Genomic DNA, 17,215 nt, shown 5'->3' on the forward strand with positions numbered 1-17,215 from the left:
GCCAGATACACAACCACTTAACCTAAAAATATTTGACTTACCATTGCTTGCAATCTATTCATGCAAGCCACTTTTTCCTTTTCCCCCAGTAGGCAAACATCAGTAGGTCAGGTTAGGTAAGGTTAGGTTATGTTCTGATCATTTTCTCATGCTCTATTCCCTTTGCTAAATATTTTCTCTTTTTTATTCACCGTTTTTCTTGTGCTTTGGTATTTTGACGTCATTTTCATAACGTCGAAAACTAATGAATATCCGCATCATTTTTTCTTTTATAGGGCAACGTTGTATGTTTCGTTTTCGCCGCGGAAGCGTGCTTTCTCTTCAGTGTGTATTGTGCAGCAGTGCTGTGAAATGTGCTGGGGTTTTAGTATCTTAGTTTACATTTTTGATGCATTTAAGCATCATATCTGAATTCAGGACATCAAATAGTGTAAGAATGTGCATTTTTTCTTGTTAAAAAAATATTGCGGACCTAAAGTAAATATTTACCGACATTACCTTCCATTATGAAACATCATATCTGTATCAGAGTAAGTGATAAACCAGACTTAAAAGTACGACAGTCTTGGGCAATTTTTACAAGATCTTGTCATGCAGAGGCACTCAGCCAGTGTCAGTGTCCAGTGCTGTTGATGTGGGTGCCTGGATGGTGCAGATGCTGTGTGAAATAATGAATCCTTACATGGTAAACCTAGTACCTCAGTTGGGCAAACTAGACCTTTGGAATCAAAATATGGAGGCATCAAAAGATTGATTCCTTATGACCATATTTGGGCATAAATGCAGACCATTTCTAACTTACCAATCACATAAAAATGAGAGAGTGTTTCAAGAAGGAGCATGCCTGATCTTGAACAGAAATGCTTGAAGTATCTCCTAAGCAAAATAATATTGCTCCTATCACAACAATTTGAATTCTATAGGTAGTGAAAGGCAATCAAGGAATTGATTCACTTTAAACAGATAATCATAATATTGATTCCCCATCAGCTGGCTAATCATTATTTTGATTCACAGGTAATGTTAACAGATAGGCAACAATGACTTGCAAGAATACAGCATTTATCTTGATATTATTCTCATTTAGTGGTATCCTCAGCACCACAACAGATACCTATAGCATTGTTGTACTTTACCTTCACTACATTTGATAACAATTCACAATTTTGAAATGTCAAGAATACAAAAACTGAAGCAACAGGTAAAAACCATATAATAAATATAAAAGCACTACAACAATGATAATTAGGGATTTGAAAATTTCATTTTGCCATTTTACACAAATACTGATTGTTTAGTATGTGATTCATGATACAAAAATAGCATACAGTGTGATTTCCTCAAAACAGCTTTTACGTGATGGACAGTGCCTCTGTCTTTTTCCCATTCACAAGGCCAAAGGGACAATTTCTTAGTTTTGAGGTAACACTTTTTGCAAACCTACCACATTTTTCTACCTTTTTAAAGAAAAATCTCACCGTCATGGGCCTTTTTTCAACCGTAACGATACATTTGAAGTCAAAAGTGTACCCAAATGAATAAAAAAATTGATTCCATGCCCATATTTGGTCATGGCTCCTCCCACCAGAATCAAATTATTGATGCCTCCATATTTTGATTCCAAAAGTCTAGTTTGCCCAACTGACCTACCTATTACTAGGGTTGACTATTAAGTAATGGAAGTGCCTTAAGCAATTAAACATTTTTGCACGTGCACATGTTTTCTTGGTGTCATTTCATGCGCCGATGTTTTTTCTATCCAATGGTGAAGACCACATGTCCTTAGCTACAAGGCTATAGAACTCCAGGTAAGGACACCAGCCGTTTGACCCTGAACGCCGCCGGCCGGCCGATGACGTCATTGGAGGCAAGCCGGCTCGGCGGACACACAGGGCGAATGCATAACGGAGGGGCGTTGGAACGTTGCGGGAGCCAGTGAGATATTTTAAAGTGGTTGCATACCACCATTGTTTGTTGATTGATCTACAGACTGCATCCTTTCAAACCTCGATGCATCCTAGGCCTGGATGGTGCGTACATTCGTGGAACGATCACCTCGTCCGACGTCCGTGGTCGAAGCTGTCATAGTATTTAAGACACTAAGACGGGTGCAATAACGGCGATCCGATCCCGTCTCTGGCGAATTTAGAGGGGTCGTAAGGACCCAGGCCGAATCTGACCGTCTATTTTTAGGGAAACGGGGTGGGTGAATTGACAACCGGATGGCTTAAGAGATGATGAGAAGGGATCCCGTCGTCGATTGTTGTTTGACAGACAACACATGTACTGGGCGTATGACCATCAGAGGTAATGCCTGAACGTAGGCAAGCATAATTGGTCTGTCATATTGTTTAGGAATATAAAATAGTAATGGAGATCATTGAGGATATGATCTCTACATTACGGGAATTCACTAATTACTACGGCCCATAGGGGCACCGCCGGAGCTGTTGTTTTGCCATCGGTCCCAGGCAACTCCAGGGAGCTGCAGTACCCGGCGGCCAAAGCGGCCACCTCGTCGACTCGCAGGTCCTCTGGGATTCCATGATGCTTTAGTGCTTCACCCACAGAAGCACGGGCATAGCAGTAGCATGTGGGGCTAGGTGTCTGTCCACCTCTTCATTCAAAGAACAACGTGTACAGCGCCTGGTCCCGCCGAAGCTCGGTATCGACCGTGACTTATTCACAACTGGCGGATCCAGGAAGCGGTATTGGACACTGCGGGGGCTTCCGGCTTACCCCAAAAAGGTTTCTCGGAATTAATTTAAAAAACTCGGATTTCGATTCCTTGCGCACTGCTGTGCGGTGTGATTAACCAACATTTCCTCAGAAAAGTTGTGAAGTTTTCATTTATTCTCGAAAATCGATTTCGGGCGCTGCCCTGGTTGTTGGGGAAGACATTTGCCCCAAATGCCTTCCCCTGGATCCGCCAGTGGCCGTTGCCCCACTCCGAGCTTGACTAAAGACGTCTTCAAACCTCACCAGAAACCGATGGTAAGGTGAATTTAAAGGGACCCTCCCACCTTCAAAAAAGTTAATGAATTGGCATGAAAGTGATGTCGCTCGGTTCAGAAAGAGCAAAAACGAATATCTACCAAATTTCATCGAAAAATATTCACCGGTTTTCAAGATATTAGACTTTTACTTTTGTTTACTTTTTGGGATCTCCGCTGTTCCTAGCGACTTTATTTGAAAGTGCGGCATTTGTTGCGCGCAAAGCAGCATATACCACCGCGTGCTACAAAACGTTTTAGTCAAACGTTTAACGGACGTTCGAAAGCCTGATGACGTCATCAGATTCCCGTAATGGTTAAGAGATAGGGACCACGCTGGTCCCACCCTGCAAGTAAAGGGAAGAAATTTCTTGAACACCATAAAGCTGCGGGGGTTGCGACCAGGATAAATGGTGGTTTCTGAGCCTGGCCGCAAACTTGGCTATCTCAACTCAAAACTAATGTTAAGGTGGGAGGGTCCCTTTAAATACAATAACTCATCTCTGTCTGCCCGCCTAAATATACTACACATGGTACAGCACCCGGCCCTGTCGGAGCTATGAGCCGATCGTGATATTTTCGGCTTTCCCCATCCCAAGCTCGATTAGAAACGTTCTCCTTCCCCACCCGATTGCTGATGTCAATTCAAATTAAATGCCCCATCTCTGTCTGCCCGACCATAACCCATTCATTGCACACCGTTCAGTGCCCGGCCCCGCCAGAAGTATCCTAGCGCGCTGAGCAGTTGCCTCCAGCCGCGTCATCGCGAGGCCCCGCGCGGCCCATAAATGAATACATTGCGCGAATAGCCGTGTCGCCCCCCTGCTTAGCTACTTCTTGCTCCAAGCTATCGTCGTTTTCCCAAGAGACCACCCGAACCTGCGGCGCACCATGAAAAAGGAGTCTGGCAATGGCCAAAATCGCGCGCCAAGCGCCAGCGCGAGGTCATCAGAGCTTATTGGCGTATTGTTATGGCTACACAATGGACAATTTCTATATTTTCATCAAAACAATACACATTGGCACGATAAATGACAGCATACACTACTCCACATAATCGCCTTCAAGCATCACACACCATTCCAGCCTCGTCTTGACCCACTCCTGGAACGCCGCCAGAAGACTGATCGGCGTTTTCTTTCTCAAACCGATGAAACCACCGACATATCGTCTGTGGGGAGGCTGCGTCGCTCCATACACTTAGAAAAGAAATTTTCTGATATTGGTAGGCCTTTTCCCTACGACAAAATGAGCTCTAATGACCTTGCACTCGTCGCTGGCGCGCGGCTTTGGCCATTGCCAGGTGGTGCGCCACAGGTTCGGGAGGTCTCTTGGGAAAACGACGATAGCTTATAGCAAAAAGTAGCTATAGAAAAAAGATCGGCGCATGAAATGACACCTAAATAATGTGTGCACGTGCAAACCCGTTTAATTGCTTAAGGCACTTCCATTACTTAATAGTCAACCCTAGTACCTACCTACGTGGTGCACTCCAGAAGTATTGAGACTTTTTCAGTAGAGACAGTTGCCTGTTTCAGAGAAGCATGAAACTTGTGTGACTCTCGAAATGGAACCTCCCGAGTCCAATGCACCTGCTTTAGCGCTCCTGTCACTGCCTGAAGGCCTGCTGATAGACCTTCAAAGTGAAGGTGCCCAGGGCCTCTGTCACAGCCTCACTCATCTCCTCCACATCCTCCGAAAGACGGCCCCTGAGCTTCCCTGTCAGTCTGGGGAACATCCAGAAGCCACGGGGGCCAGATCAGGACTGTGGGAATGGTTACGGACGGTTTTGACGCACATCTGTGTCAGATAGTTCGCCTCCATGGTGGACTTGTGGGTGTGTGCGCTATCCTGGTGCAGGAGCCCCTGGCCACAGTTGAAGAGTTCCGACCTCTTGCGGCGAAATATCTTTCTCAACTCTCTCAGACCCTTCACGAATCATTCCTTGTTGACCATCTGGCCGTATGGGACCCAGGTTATGAAGTTTTTGCCTTTTTGTTCTAAGTAAGGGATTAATTTGAGCTTCCCAGGGGACCTGCGCTGTCTGTCTTTATTGGGTCTGAAGGAGTCAGTGTGTTTTCATTGGACCTTCTGTCTCTTGGTCTCCTGATGTTAAAAATACATCCAGCTTTCGTCCGAAGTCACTTGAGAGTCAATTTGCTATGTTTCTCGGGTATTTTTGCCAAGCTAATCCCAAAATTGTATTGCACAGCGACCCTCCAAGTTGTCTTCACTGAACAACCTGACTGTGCTCTACACTGGTCACTGTGACAAGCCGCGTGCGACTTGCCATGTTCAGGATGACACCTTTGCCGTCTTTTGCAACATAGAAAAACAAAATTACGCAAGTGCGCTTATAACAACTGTGGTAAGAACTTGTGAGAACAACAAGTATCTAGCACTGTTCATATGGATTTTACGAGGCCAGTCTCAAAACTTCTGGAGTGGACGACGTACTGTGCAAAACTGCTGTGCTGATGCATCAGCATGCAAAAGAGTGATCCATACAAGACACGAATCACAATGGGTCTGCAGAGGATATATGTCCCTTTGTTGAAGTTTGCATAATATAATTGCAGAACAGATGCTGAACTTTTGTGGTAGATCTCATATGTTGTGTTCACTGCTAGCTTGAGCTGGCATGGCTATGCAGTCTAATTGATATGGGCTGGTGCAGCTTTGTCACAGTGCCTCATCACCTGTGTTGGCACACTTTGCAGTCGTGGCAATAGATAGATACCCACATACATTTTCATATCATAAGGCCTAAGAAGTAGGTGCATCACAAATCAAGTTGCATTGGGAAATGGCTATTGGACATCTTCAAATCAAATAGACAAATTCAAGTTTAAGAATAAGGACTGTGTAAGTAAAAGCTTTGTCTTATCTGTTCATTTTCTACCCTTCAGCATTTATAATTTATATCTTTTTTCCTTCTGCCAGTTTCATATGGTAATGCCAATTAGTGATTTGCTGGTGTGTTGGTTTCATGCATTGTTTAACATAATAGCATCATAGTATATGAGGGGAATATTAGTGCCCCATTCATAAACAGAGTGGAGCCAAGGAAACAAGCCTGCAGGCACATAAAAGAATCTATGAAAAAAGAGATCTTCCACTCTAAGAGGTAATGCCATTTGACCAGATCAAGCTGAATCTTTTGTGGTTAATGTGGAAAGGTCCTGTGAAAGAGTATTTGGAACATATTTGACACACCAGTGATCATCTGTTGCCACACGACCAGTCGCGTTTTGGCAGTCCCACTACCGTAAGTTGGCGCACTCACGCACTACCCCCATGGCGGTGGCCTTGGGTCGTGCCGACTCAGATCTGCCGTCTACGCGTCAGGCCCAGTTGGCCGGGTGCCCTACGCCTGTCGGACCGCGGATCCCGGCGTCAGTCACATTCAGGGCTCCCCCGAACTCTGAATCCCGGCCACATCTGTCACTCCGAGTACTGAGGCCCGGCCAGTGGCCACAGCCATAAATTACGAGTCGCGAATCACGAACCGTGACTCATGATACCCTGGTCATATTCATTACTCCCCAGTCCCAACTTCCATGTCCCTCCTCCCATTCACAATGACTACTGAACACGATCATCCTCATGACTCATCCACCGGTCACGTCACACTTATATCATGGATGAAAGAACCTTCATCCTTCATCCAAAGAACCAAGTTCTCCTCCATCCATGCTTATATTATAACTTCTGACTCCCAGTCCCGGACGCATTCATGTCTCCAGTATCTCGGTAACAATATTCACTCTTATCCTAACTCCCTGCTGCCTACAACTCGGTCGCATTCACGACTCACTAATGACGACTTTCGACTCCCGACGATATTCACGACTACTGACTACCGACCCATGATGTGTGTGTTCTTTCCTCCAACCCCGTATAAACTAGGTAAGGAAGGGACCTCCCTAGCTCCTTTATTGTCCTCTGTTCCTCGCGCTGTCTTTTTTCTTTCATGCGTCCGCTGCCACGCACACGCTCACTTCACGCACACAAATCTCCGACCGATTCCTCTGCTAGACCAAAAACGCTGGCGCCTTTGTGTTTGAGGTCTCGTTTCCGTGTTGATTTACAGTTATCGTCTGCATTGTTTCGTGTGAAAAGATGGAGAATAATTCTTGTTTTTGTATGGTTATTGAATTGGTTTGAATGGGAACCGGATTTACCATGTTGTTGAATGATTTAATTTTTTTTTACTTAGTCATGACTCATGCACGTAGTAAGTTGGTTGTTTTCAGTGACCAGTGATCGATAAATTGTATTTTTCCGACATTGCTTATTAATGTTTCTTGCATGCGTGTGAGTGCCTTTGTAGCCTTTGTAGGTAGGTTCTACCGAAAGTTAATCTGGACTTATCTTTGGCTAAATCTTAATGCCGTATCGTTATAAACGGAGTCGTCTGTCTAGACAGTCTCCCGGTGTATCAGTGGATACCTGCTCTGTAATTGCGACACTCAGTTGTGTTGTGCTGTGTATTTACTGTCAGTGATCAGTGGTCTGTGGTCATTAGTCGGTGGTCACCCATCCCCATCCCGTGTGCTATCTGTCCGGACCTAATCGAGCGGGCTGTGGTCGTCGCCGATAGTCTGTACTCTGTAAGTCGGTAAGTCCACTGATCGACCCTCTCCAGCGCTATCAGCGCACGAATCAATGGATGTCAATGAATCTAGCGGCTCGGGAAAAGCAGCGCGTGTCCAGGTCACGCCGAGGATACTGTCTTGGATCGGGCCGTGAATACTGTCCGGATGTCGCTGCCGCTGACATTGTCCATATCAAGGCTATAGAACTCCGTCCATATCGCTCATCGAACATTATCGGGATAGCGCCGCGGACACTGTCCTGGATCTCTCCGCAGATGCTTTCCGGATCGGGCCGTGGATTTTGTCCGGATCGCGTCGCTGTCTGTATTTCGTACCGTACCGCGCGCGTCCAGCCGCTTTAGGGAAAGAGGTGGCCAGCACGGACAGGTCTGTTCCCCGTACGATCATTGAGGCCCAGCTGTCTGGGAACCGCCACCTCCGCGGAGTTCTATAGTCCTGCCTCCGCCCATGTGCCCGTTGGCGCTGTGCAGTGTGCGCTGTTAGCTGGCGAGAGACGGTCACCGCGCGCTCTTGTGGTGAGTTTTTAAACCAGGTTCCAGCGTGCATGTTTGGATTATTGGAGTGAGCCTGTCAGGAGTCTGCCATTGCTCACCGAGAGTAACAATATTCGACTACCGCGCCACCGCGCCTCGCCGCCTGGTAAGACGAGCCGTCTCAACGGAACTGGGGAGGGGAGGGGCTCAAGCTTTGGTACGTTTCCGTCGGTTTGGAGGCGCCGGATATCACCGGTCCTGCCAGTGCAGCTCGTGTGGGGCTGGGGGCGGCGCTCGGTGCAGTGTGAGAGTGAGTACCTCCGTGTGAGGAGTTTTTTTTTTTTTTTAAGTGGCCCTAACTTACGTTACCGGCCTCGCGAGGAGGGCGGCGACCTAACTACGCCGCGCAAAACAAACCGGCCGTCCTAACTAAGACCGGTGGCCACTTATACTGCAAGACAACATGGGAAAACCCATATCCATGTACTATGCCATGAATGTGAGGAGTGTCCGTCGCCGCTGGAACGGATCACGCCGCTGGCGCGGAGACTTGCGCCGTTGGTGGTGCTTACCGGTTTGGTCCGGCCCGGCCCAGCGCCGGCGGCAGGGGCGTGCGTGGCTGGTACGGTGGTTTGCTCGAGGAGCGGTGGACAGTGGACTGTGGACGGTGGGAAGGTGGACAATGGAAGGCGGACGGTGGGCTAGGTGGACGGTGGACGCTAGGTGTGGAGCGGTGGACTTTTGACGGTAGGTGTGGGTGGTAGACGGGCGGGGGATGCCATACGCCTACGGACTTAAGACGGTCTTACGGTCCGTCGTTTTCATCCTCATGATAGTTAAATTCTTCTCCTCCACGCCTCTACCCCCTGATCCGGACTGGACAGTCACCTTTACCCCATGCGCGGGCAACTCCACCCCAGGAGCAGGTCCGTAGCCGGGTGCAGTGAGTACCAGTGGGCTGGGTGGCCTGCCCAAATGGATGGGCTCAGCCCAGGTGACTCCTTTGGGTGCCCGCCCAGACCAATGTCTTCCCCTAATTCCTATCGTCCCTCCGGCTCTGAAATGGTCTCGACTCTCGTTAGACCGAAAGAGCCCCCCCCCAAAAAAAGGACGGTGGACTGTATCAGTATCTAGACGGTGGGCACAGGGCACAGGGCTGAGCAACGGCGGCGAGCGGTGAAAGGGGACACCAGGTGCAATACTCAACGATAGGCAGTGGTTGGTGGGCTGGTCCTTTGGCATCGCCTAGTTGGCATGTGACATGGTGTTGGGTGGGGAGTCTGGGGACATCTCTAGGACATAGCTCAGCAAGGTCACATCTTTCCTCTCTCTCTCTCTCTCTCTCTCTCTCTCTCTCTCTCTCTCTCTCTCTCTCTCTCTCTCTCTCTCTCTCTCTCTCTCTCTCTCTCTCTCTCTCTCTCCCTCTCTCTCTCTCTCCCTCTTTCGCTCTCTCTGGGCACGTTTTGGTGGCGGATCTTTTGGTGGGCGGGCTGACCATCTATCTCTCCTCACCCGAATCTCGCTCTGCGCCCCGCGGCACCCGAGGGCCGCGCCGCGTCCGTCCGTACAATGGTGATGGTTATCGCTACCTGTCTCTGTCCATTCTCTGTCTGTATGTCTGTCTGTGTGTCGGCCGTCGGTAGAGTCGCCCGTGCCGACCAGTCTGTCTCGAGGACCGGTCGGTGTCTGTCTGTCTCCCTCCCTCGCGCACGTTTGTCGGTTTGTTTCGGTGACGGTGTCAGTGTTGTCTGTGTTGGTGTCGGTTCTTCGCGTCACTACCGCGGTGGGTGGGCGCGCCTGTCCGGCAGACGGACCCGGTACGGGCATGTCCTACACGGAACTGGAGGCCGGCTACCAGGGCCTGCGCCGTGCACCTGCCGGTTTCTACATAGGAGACGACGCGGCCGCCGCCATCATCCGCTCATCCAGCTCGGGACTGAGCGCTGTACTCAAGGTAGGGCGTCGCCACTACGCGTGGCGGCCGGGGCACCGGGAGTGTTCGAATGGGTGTGGTGTGCCCCCTGGTCACTGGCCGGAGCTGAGCTGTGACTGCTGGCTGTCTGTCCCTCTGGGTCTGTGCAGGTCTGGGGTCTGTTCGGCGGCGCCTGGGGTCTGTGCGGGTCTGTGCCGGCGGCCGCGGGGTCTGTCGGGTTAGGTCGGCCTCCTGGCCTCAGTTGGCGTCCCACCCTCTCTTCACAGCGCTCTGGTGCACAGTAGACATGCGCGACATCGGTCTCGTCGACGGCCCCTCGGTCTTCTGCAGAGTAAGAGACGCGCCGCCGCGCTCTGTCTGCCCCCTCTCACCGGCTCGGCGCTCTCTCCACTCACTCTCTCCACTCTGGCCTCTCGGTGTAACCCGGCACGGTGTCTCCGTCACCCTTCCACAGCTCACTTTTAGCGCGACACTTGAAAATGTGCAAGGTGAGCCATATAAAGCGCGCATTAAACCTGAAATGGAGTCAAAACTATATCCGAATTTGAAACTATTTCGGAGTCTTTTTGAAATCGTGCTATGCAGAGCTCAATGAAACGTGATTCCTCTTTGACTCGCCTATGACACATTTCAAGTGTCGACGACTCCCGCTTTTATGTGACTGCTTTGGTACTTTGGCTACTGGTGGCGGCCTTTTCGTCTTGTACCGGTCACGGCTGATGTCCCGTATGGCGTATACCTGCCCCATGTCCTTTCCTACCGTCCGCCTCGCTCACCGGTATGGCCTCAGGACGGCCCGTGGTGTTTCACAACACTCGAACGTGATCTGTCGCGCTGATCGAAGCCGTGGACACAGAGATGGCCTCGGTTAGGTGCGTATGGTCGGCTCAGGGCTGTGTTCATCCTAATTACCGTCCTTCGACTAGGCGCTAGATGTGGACATGAGCTTCCGCGCACCACTATTGTGGTGTCAGACGCACATCGATGTCCTTTCGTTCATTTCACTAAATATCAAGTGTGGTGGGTTTACGATTAACAGCTTATCCGTCACTTCGCGACGACAGATCGAACGACGTACGGCACTGACTTTTTTTGCGTAACGTCATGGAAGGGACATTTTCACGTGTGTGATGCAGAAACATTCCTTCATCCTTGGGTGTAGAGTTTGGCAGCTTTTCACAAGAGACGCGCCGCCACATGAGGTTATCCTTTACCTTTCTTTGGTTCAGTAGCCAATATGCGGAACCTTGGGAGCATCCTTTGTCACAATCGATGTACCAATTAGTGTTATAAGCGGCGGAGTTAATTAGCCTGGCGCCGGCACCGCATTCCTGGACTGGTTTTATTTATCAGCTCGTCGCCAGGGACGGTAGGGATGGCCCAGGGGTGCTGGATCGCTGGATGGCACCCATCTCGCCCAATGCCCATCTGCCCATCCAACCGAGGATATTGGTCCCGCCCTTGTCGGATGTGTGTCCTCCGACTGAAAGCCGACCAAACTTCTATCATACTTTGACGTGACTGATGAAACTGCGGTCAAAGAACACACCCAGACTGGACACATCAGCTATGTTCCTGCGATTTGTAGTTTCCAACCACATTGAGCCCAAACTTTGTCCCGATTAAATGACACTGTGCACTTATTTTTTTCACATCTTGGACATATCCATTACAAAATGGCTATTAATGTTCTTGTCAATTGATAAGAGATAATAGATAATATGGTCAAAGGTGTTATTCTAACGGGGAGGCTGGACGGAGCTGTATGAGTTATTGCTCTAATACTCGTAAGATTGACTTGTGTCTCTGTCAAACAAATACCGGTGCTCCAGAACTGAAGAGCGTAACTGTTCCTTTGACTCTGCATCGGAGTAGCTGATAAGTGACAATATCTTTGATTGCTTATGGATATCTCTTTGATCAGTGACAGTGTTTGTTTAATGCACCGGTGTCCCGAAATTGATTGTCCCGATATTGGACTGCACGCAATAACAAGAAAACAAAGAGAGACTGGTTCACGGTTTGTTTGTTGATAAAGTCATCACGCTCTTGCATACATGCCTTGCACTCCGGCATGTCAGTGTGTCTCCCGAGCTGCTGCTATGCAAAACTGAACGGGAGTTTTCTTTGAGGTTGGCCTCTGAGTTCTGACGTCTCCGGGTGCATCCTTTCGACCCTGTCCTGGACGATCGAAGGGAAGTTGTTGATTGGCGAAGGCACTGACCTATTTCTTAGTCCATAGCCCACTACATATATATAGTGGTCTATGCCCAGTCATACTCGCTTCGGCCAAAAGATAGAGAGGCTGGTCTGTCATCTGTTGGGTCCTTAGATCAGTGTGAGCTGGGGTTCCTTCCTGTTGAAAATCGGGGAGATTTGTTGGACAGGAGCTGGACCATTGTTGAAGTGTATACTGTCTATTTTCCGTCATTCGTCTCGCAGCCGATGCCGCTGCCTCGCAGAGTCCTGATTAGAAACACATCTGAGCCACTGCTAGCCCAGACGCGGTCATTAGGGCGGATTGGTGGATGACTCAACCGAGACTGGTCTGAGCAAAGCAACCTGCACCAGGGTGCCATCAATTTTGGGACTGGGACACCTGGTAGTTCGTTGAGTGCTAACGACTTTGACTGAACACAGACTCCTGTTCTGTTCGAACTTACCGCTGTTTGTTTATTCTTAATAATCATCTATATTCATTGATGGCGTCTTGGTTCTGAATGCTGTTCCTTTGGTTGACTGACACCGTCATTGACTCTTTTTGACCGTCCTCTCATTCAGTGACGGCCTCTGTGTTCTCCCGTTTTTTTTTTTTATGTGACAGTGTCTTTGGCTCATTGACGTGTTCAAAGCGTGATCTGTAAGTGTCAGTGCCTTTGACTGTGCCTGGCCGTCCTTTTCAGTTGCGTCGCCACCATGTACAACCCACTGTTTCTCATTGAGGACGTGGACAGTGAGACTGAGCCGTACTTCTTTATGGTAGGCCACTCGTGTGCCGCCCCAAAGTCCGAGTGCGTCCAGACCCCCAGACGTCCAGACACTAACGCTGCAGTACCAGGCGTCCTGGGCCCTGTTTCAAGGCACGCTGCCAGCCACTGCCAGCGCATCTCGCGAGCTGACGTCACACTTGTGGTAGTATTGGAGCAATGGGCTCGTTGATGTCTCCATGGAAACCCATTCCGCCGATGACCACTGTAGTCCGGGCGCCCAAAAACCCCTCCAAATTGCCGCGTGTGCTGGCAGCGGCTGGCAGCGTGCCGTTGAAACACTGCCCTGGCCTGACCGGGGCCGGACCGTCCAACCAGCCAACCGCCTCTAGTGCAGTAACGCTAGTGCTGTAGTGACCACCGCTGGGAGTGGGGGACTGGGGTCTGACGTCTAGGTGTGTCTGTCCTACTGTTCATCCCTCTTTCGTCTCTGTGAAGCGTACGGGCCACCCTGGGCTGCCATGGGGCCGACGGTACCGCATGTGAGATAGGCTGATACAGACGACCCCCCGTTTGCAGTGACAGCTAGACGTTTGCCTTAGTGAGCTGTGTGTGAGATGTGTGGTTCTCCTCAGTGCTTAGTTTTCATTAGTGGTACACCGTGTCCAACGTTCGCTGTCGCTAGTTCAACCCTACGTAGATGATGATTTAATTAGTATAGTAACTAACGCAGCATGTATCACCTACCAGTCTCATCTCGAAGAGTTCAACTAAGAGCGTTTTCATCACGTGATGTGGAAACACAAGTCACGCTGGCATACAATCAACTTATGTAACATTTGCACTTCGCGACGGGCTTGAGCCGGAAGGTGGTTGTTTCCACTACTGAGGCTCTGCTCAGTCATAATATTTACATGACTGCACTCTGTCGGCAAATATCGGGAAATCACGATTTTCGTCGATACATTCAGCCATGCCAGGTGGTTGACTTGTACGAGATTTTGAGAACATTATGTGGGGTACGGTTGATCATGGTATGACATAGCGTCGACGTTTCGGCCAGCACGTAACTACTTTTTCTTTGCAACGCTGTCGCTTTCTCTAGCAACTGTTGGAAGGTTCTAGATATTTTTTTTTTTTGAGATCGAAGTATCTTTATTTTCAGTACCTCATGACATTTTATAACACTTTTGACAGGTTCTGGGTATGAAGTGGACTTCGAAGAGTGAGCTAGGTCTTTTGGGCCCCTCACCTGTAATTATTTTCGTGGCCATGTGACATGTCTAAAATAGGGCGTAAGCTATGTACAGCCCACCGCTAAAGTAATGTAGGGTTTTACCAATCTCAACGGTTGGCTTTGACTGGCGATTGTTTAATGCGGAGTGATCGAAAAGAAGATGTCAATAGCTAAAATTGCAGCTGCAAGGGTGACGCTACATATAAGCTACATTCAAAGTTTCATTGTAGTCTGGTTAATCGTTCCTAAGCTTCAGAAGCAGAACATACCCATGACTGAAACCCCACATTACTTCTGCTGTGGACTGTACGTGTAGCCTGTAGGCAACAATCGCCCTTGCTTCCACAACTAGGCTCTGGTGGATTTTTTTTTTTACGCTAGCTGTTGCCAAGCTTGGCGCTAGTGTCGGGTGCCTAGGTGTCGCTGTGGGGCAAATTCTCGGCTCACAGGATCGTGAGACTGAGACTGAATGGTAGAAGTCGTTCGCTGTACATAAGTTATAACTCACAATCAGGGCTGCGGAGTCGATGGATTTTCGGCGACTCCGACTCCGACTCCGACTCCGGCTTTCAAAAACCAGCTCCGACTCCGACTCCGACTCCGGGCAGAATTGTCGACTCCGACCGACTCCAACTCCCGACTCCGACTTCGCAGACATAGCAGGGCTGCGGAGTCGACAGATTTTCGGTGACTCCGACTCCGACTCCGGCTCGGGTTTCTAAAATCGACTCCGACTCCGACTCCGACTCCGACTCCGACTCCGACTCCGCAGCCCTGCTCACAATATTGACGATACGGAACAGAATCGCATACAATTGTTTTTAAAGGTAGTGTGCCACCTTTGAAAGATTTCCCATTTTATTTTTCCTAGGATAAGAAGCTTCTGTTTTTACCTAATATCGCAAAAAAATCAAAAATGGGCCTGGAATAGTGCCTTTTTCGCCTAAAAGTTTTTCGGTTTTTAGATATGTATAACAACTGTAGTGGGCTCACCTGCAAACAGGCGTCGGGCAACAATCGCGAATGCGGCGCACTTGTGACAATAAGCAAAGGTCATTATAGTGTTACGACCATACGACGTACGGGAATGAGTTATCAGCTGTCTAATCGTAGACAACACAATGTCGAGCCTTAAACTGTAAGCCCGTATTGGTATTGTTTCTTTTATTTGGCTGTCGAACATTATTTATGGTTTGAAATATGATTTTATGTAAAATAATTGATATGAAAAAGCCGTCTTATAAGTTATGACCCCATTTCACCACACGCAAGTGGCAGAAATGACAATGATCAGCTGACGCATTTTTCTTGGCCGAAGTCAGAGCGCGCGGCCCGACGCACCACGCGTATTTGGAAATTCCGACCTCGACGAGCATCAGAAGCCACCTAACAGGCGTGTTCGAAACCGCAGGAGATGATGATGAACGGGTTTATCGAAACTTGATTGGATGAGCATATCGGTAATAGCGATTTCAGTGTGTGCATTTATTGTTCATAGTGGTGTGAAATGTGGTTGGGGTACGACCGACAACCCGTCGGGGCGAATTTCGCACTGGGGTACTCAAAATTTGAAGAATTTAAGACGTTTCCATGAGTTTTGAAGGTATGGATAAGTTCTAAAAATCCGGTTCTCCTTATCTGGGCCATTAACTCCATTCGGTCCAAGAAAGCTGGCACACTACCTTTAAAGGTATGCAAGGTAGTAACAATTACCCCTTGTATTTTGTTTATCATATTACAACAGGTGCTGTACTTAACCTCGCAGTATCTACACTCTTGGGTTCAGTACAGCTGCCTACGCAGGCTACGTATGAGGATGGTTTAGGACTGGGTAGCTGGTTTTCGAGAACGCATGTTATTACCCTAGAATAAATTTCGAGAGGTTTGGTTAGCAGTCATTCGTAGCATGAGCATAAATGAAACGGCACGTCACTGAGGAGTGGTAAACTATATATATATATATATATATATATATATATATATATATATATATATATATATATATATATATATATATATATATATATATATACAGGGTGATCCAAAAAATTTGGAACCCCTAGCTTAAAATGTCTATAAGTCCGAAAGTATTCACTTTATTCACAAATTGCGAACACCATTAGAAAGAGCATTAAATCCTCTAAAAAATCACGTCAAAATGGTGCATGTATGTTGTAAAGCATTGGCACACTATTAGCTTTTGGAATGAGCGTCAGAAAACTGAGTGAAACGAAATCGCCAAATGTTAATATTGCGCTGAAATCCCTTAGCATTCTATCTGTTGTCTTTTTGCGAATAACACCACATCCAAATTCAATTTTATTACATTAAAGTTTAAACAGAAGCACAGAGTAGAACAGATACACACGTCCTAGCTTCCGCTGTTCATCCCAGCAGGTGCTCAACGCGAGCTCCGTGGGCCGTCACGCAGGCCTGCAGTTGCTTGGGGACAGCTCCGACTGCGCGGACCAGCAGTCTCTGGGACAACTGGTCCCAGCAGGCCGTCAGCCTTTCCTTTCCTTACAATAGCACGTGAATGAGCTACTTTTATTCATGAACCTCCAACAAGCGAGATGGTCAGAACAGCAAACCGTCAATCACTGATTTGCGCATAATGTTCAAAACCGTTTCACTGAGTTTCGTGACACAAATTTTATAGGCATATGTCTAGGGCAATATTTATAATAATAATTAAGTTCAATTAACTTGGTTTCGTAGAGAATTGAACGGAACGCTCTTTCTTATGGTGTTTGCAATTTGTCAATAAAGTGAAAATTTTCTGACTTACAGACATTTTAAGTTAGGGGTTCCATTTTTTTTTTGGATTACCCTGTATAGTTGACTTTTATGCAACAGATCTAGTGCAGGTATGCTTCATCAGTCGCTTTACCGTATCTTCAGCGCCGGCCGGCTAATACCTGAGCCTAATGGATTGTTGGCAATGTCGCGTGATTTTTACCCGAGCTCAGCTGTTGGATGACGACAACTTTCGATACTGTTTGCCTTTTTCGCCATGGTAACACAACGAAACTT

The 17,215-nt window shown here is 48.1% G+C and overlaps 1 protein-coding gene across 6 annotated transcripts in view; it reads left to right on the forward strand.

The window, feature by feature from the left end:
* Positions 1-17,215, forward strand: part of LOC122372578 (inositol hexakisphosphate and diphosphoinositol-pentakisphosphate kinase-like) — an 87,483-nt gene that overhangs the window by 890 nt on the left and 69,378 nt on the right. For 5 of the 6 annotated variants that reach the window (XM_043349947.1, XM_043349948.1, XM_043349953.1 and 2 more), the window contains one exon: positions 9,894-10,039. In XM_043349947.1, the coding sequence (XP_043205882.1) occupies positions 9,911-10,039 (129 nt within the window). In that variant the 5' untranslated portion in view covers positions 9,894-9,910. Of the gene's footprint in view, positions 1-9,893; positions 10,040-12,921; positions 12,998-17,215 lie in introns of those variants that run through there. The other variant, XM_043349952.1, reaches the window with a different exon arrangement.

This window comes from Amphibalanus amphitrite, unplaced genomic scaffold, assembly GCF_019059575.1.
Source record: "Amphibalanus amphitrite isolate SeventyFive unplaced genomic scaffold, NRLGWU_Aamphi_draft 001375F_arrow, whole genome shotgun sequence".
In the NCBI taxonomy this organism is placed as follows: Eukaryota; Metazoa; Arthropoda; class Thecostraca; order Balanomorpha; family Balanidae; genus Amphibalanus; species Amphibalanus amphitrite.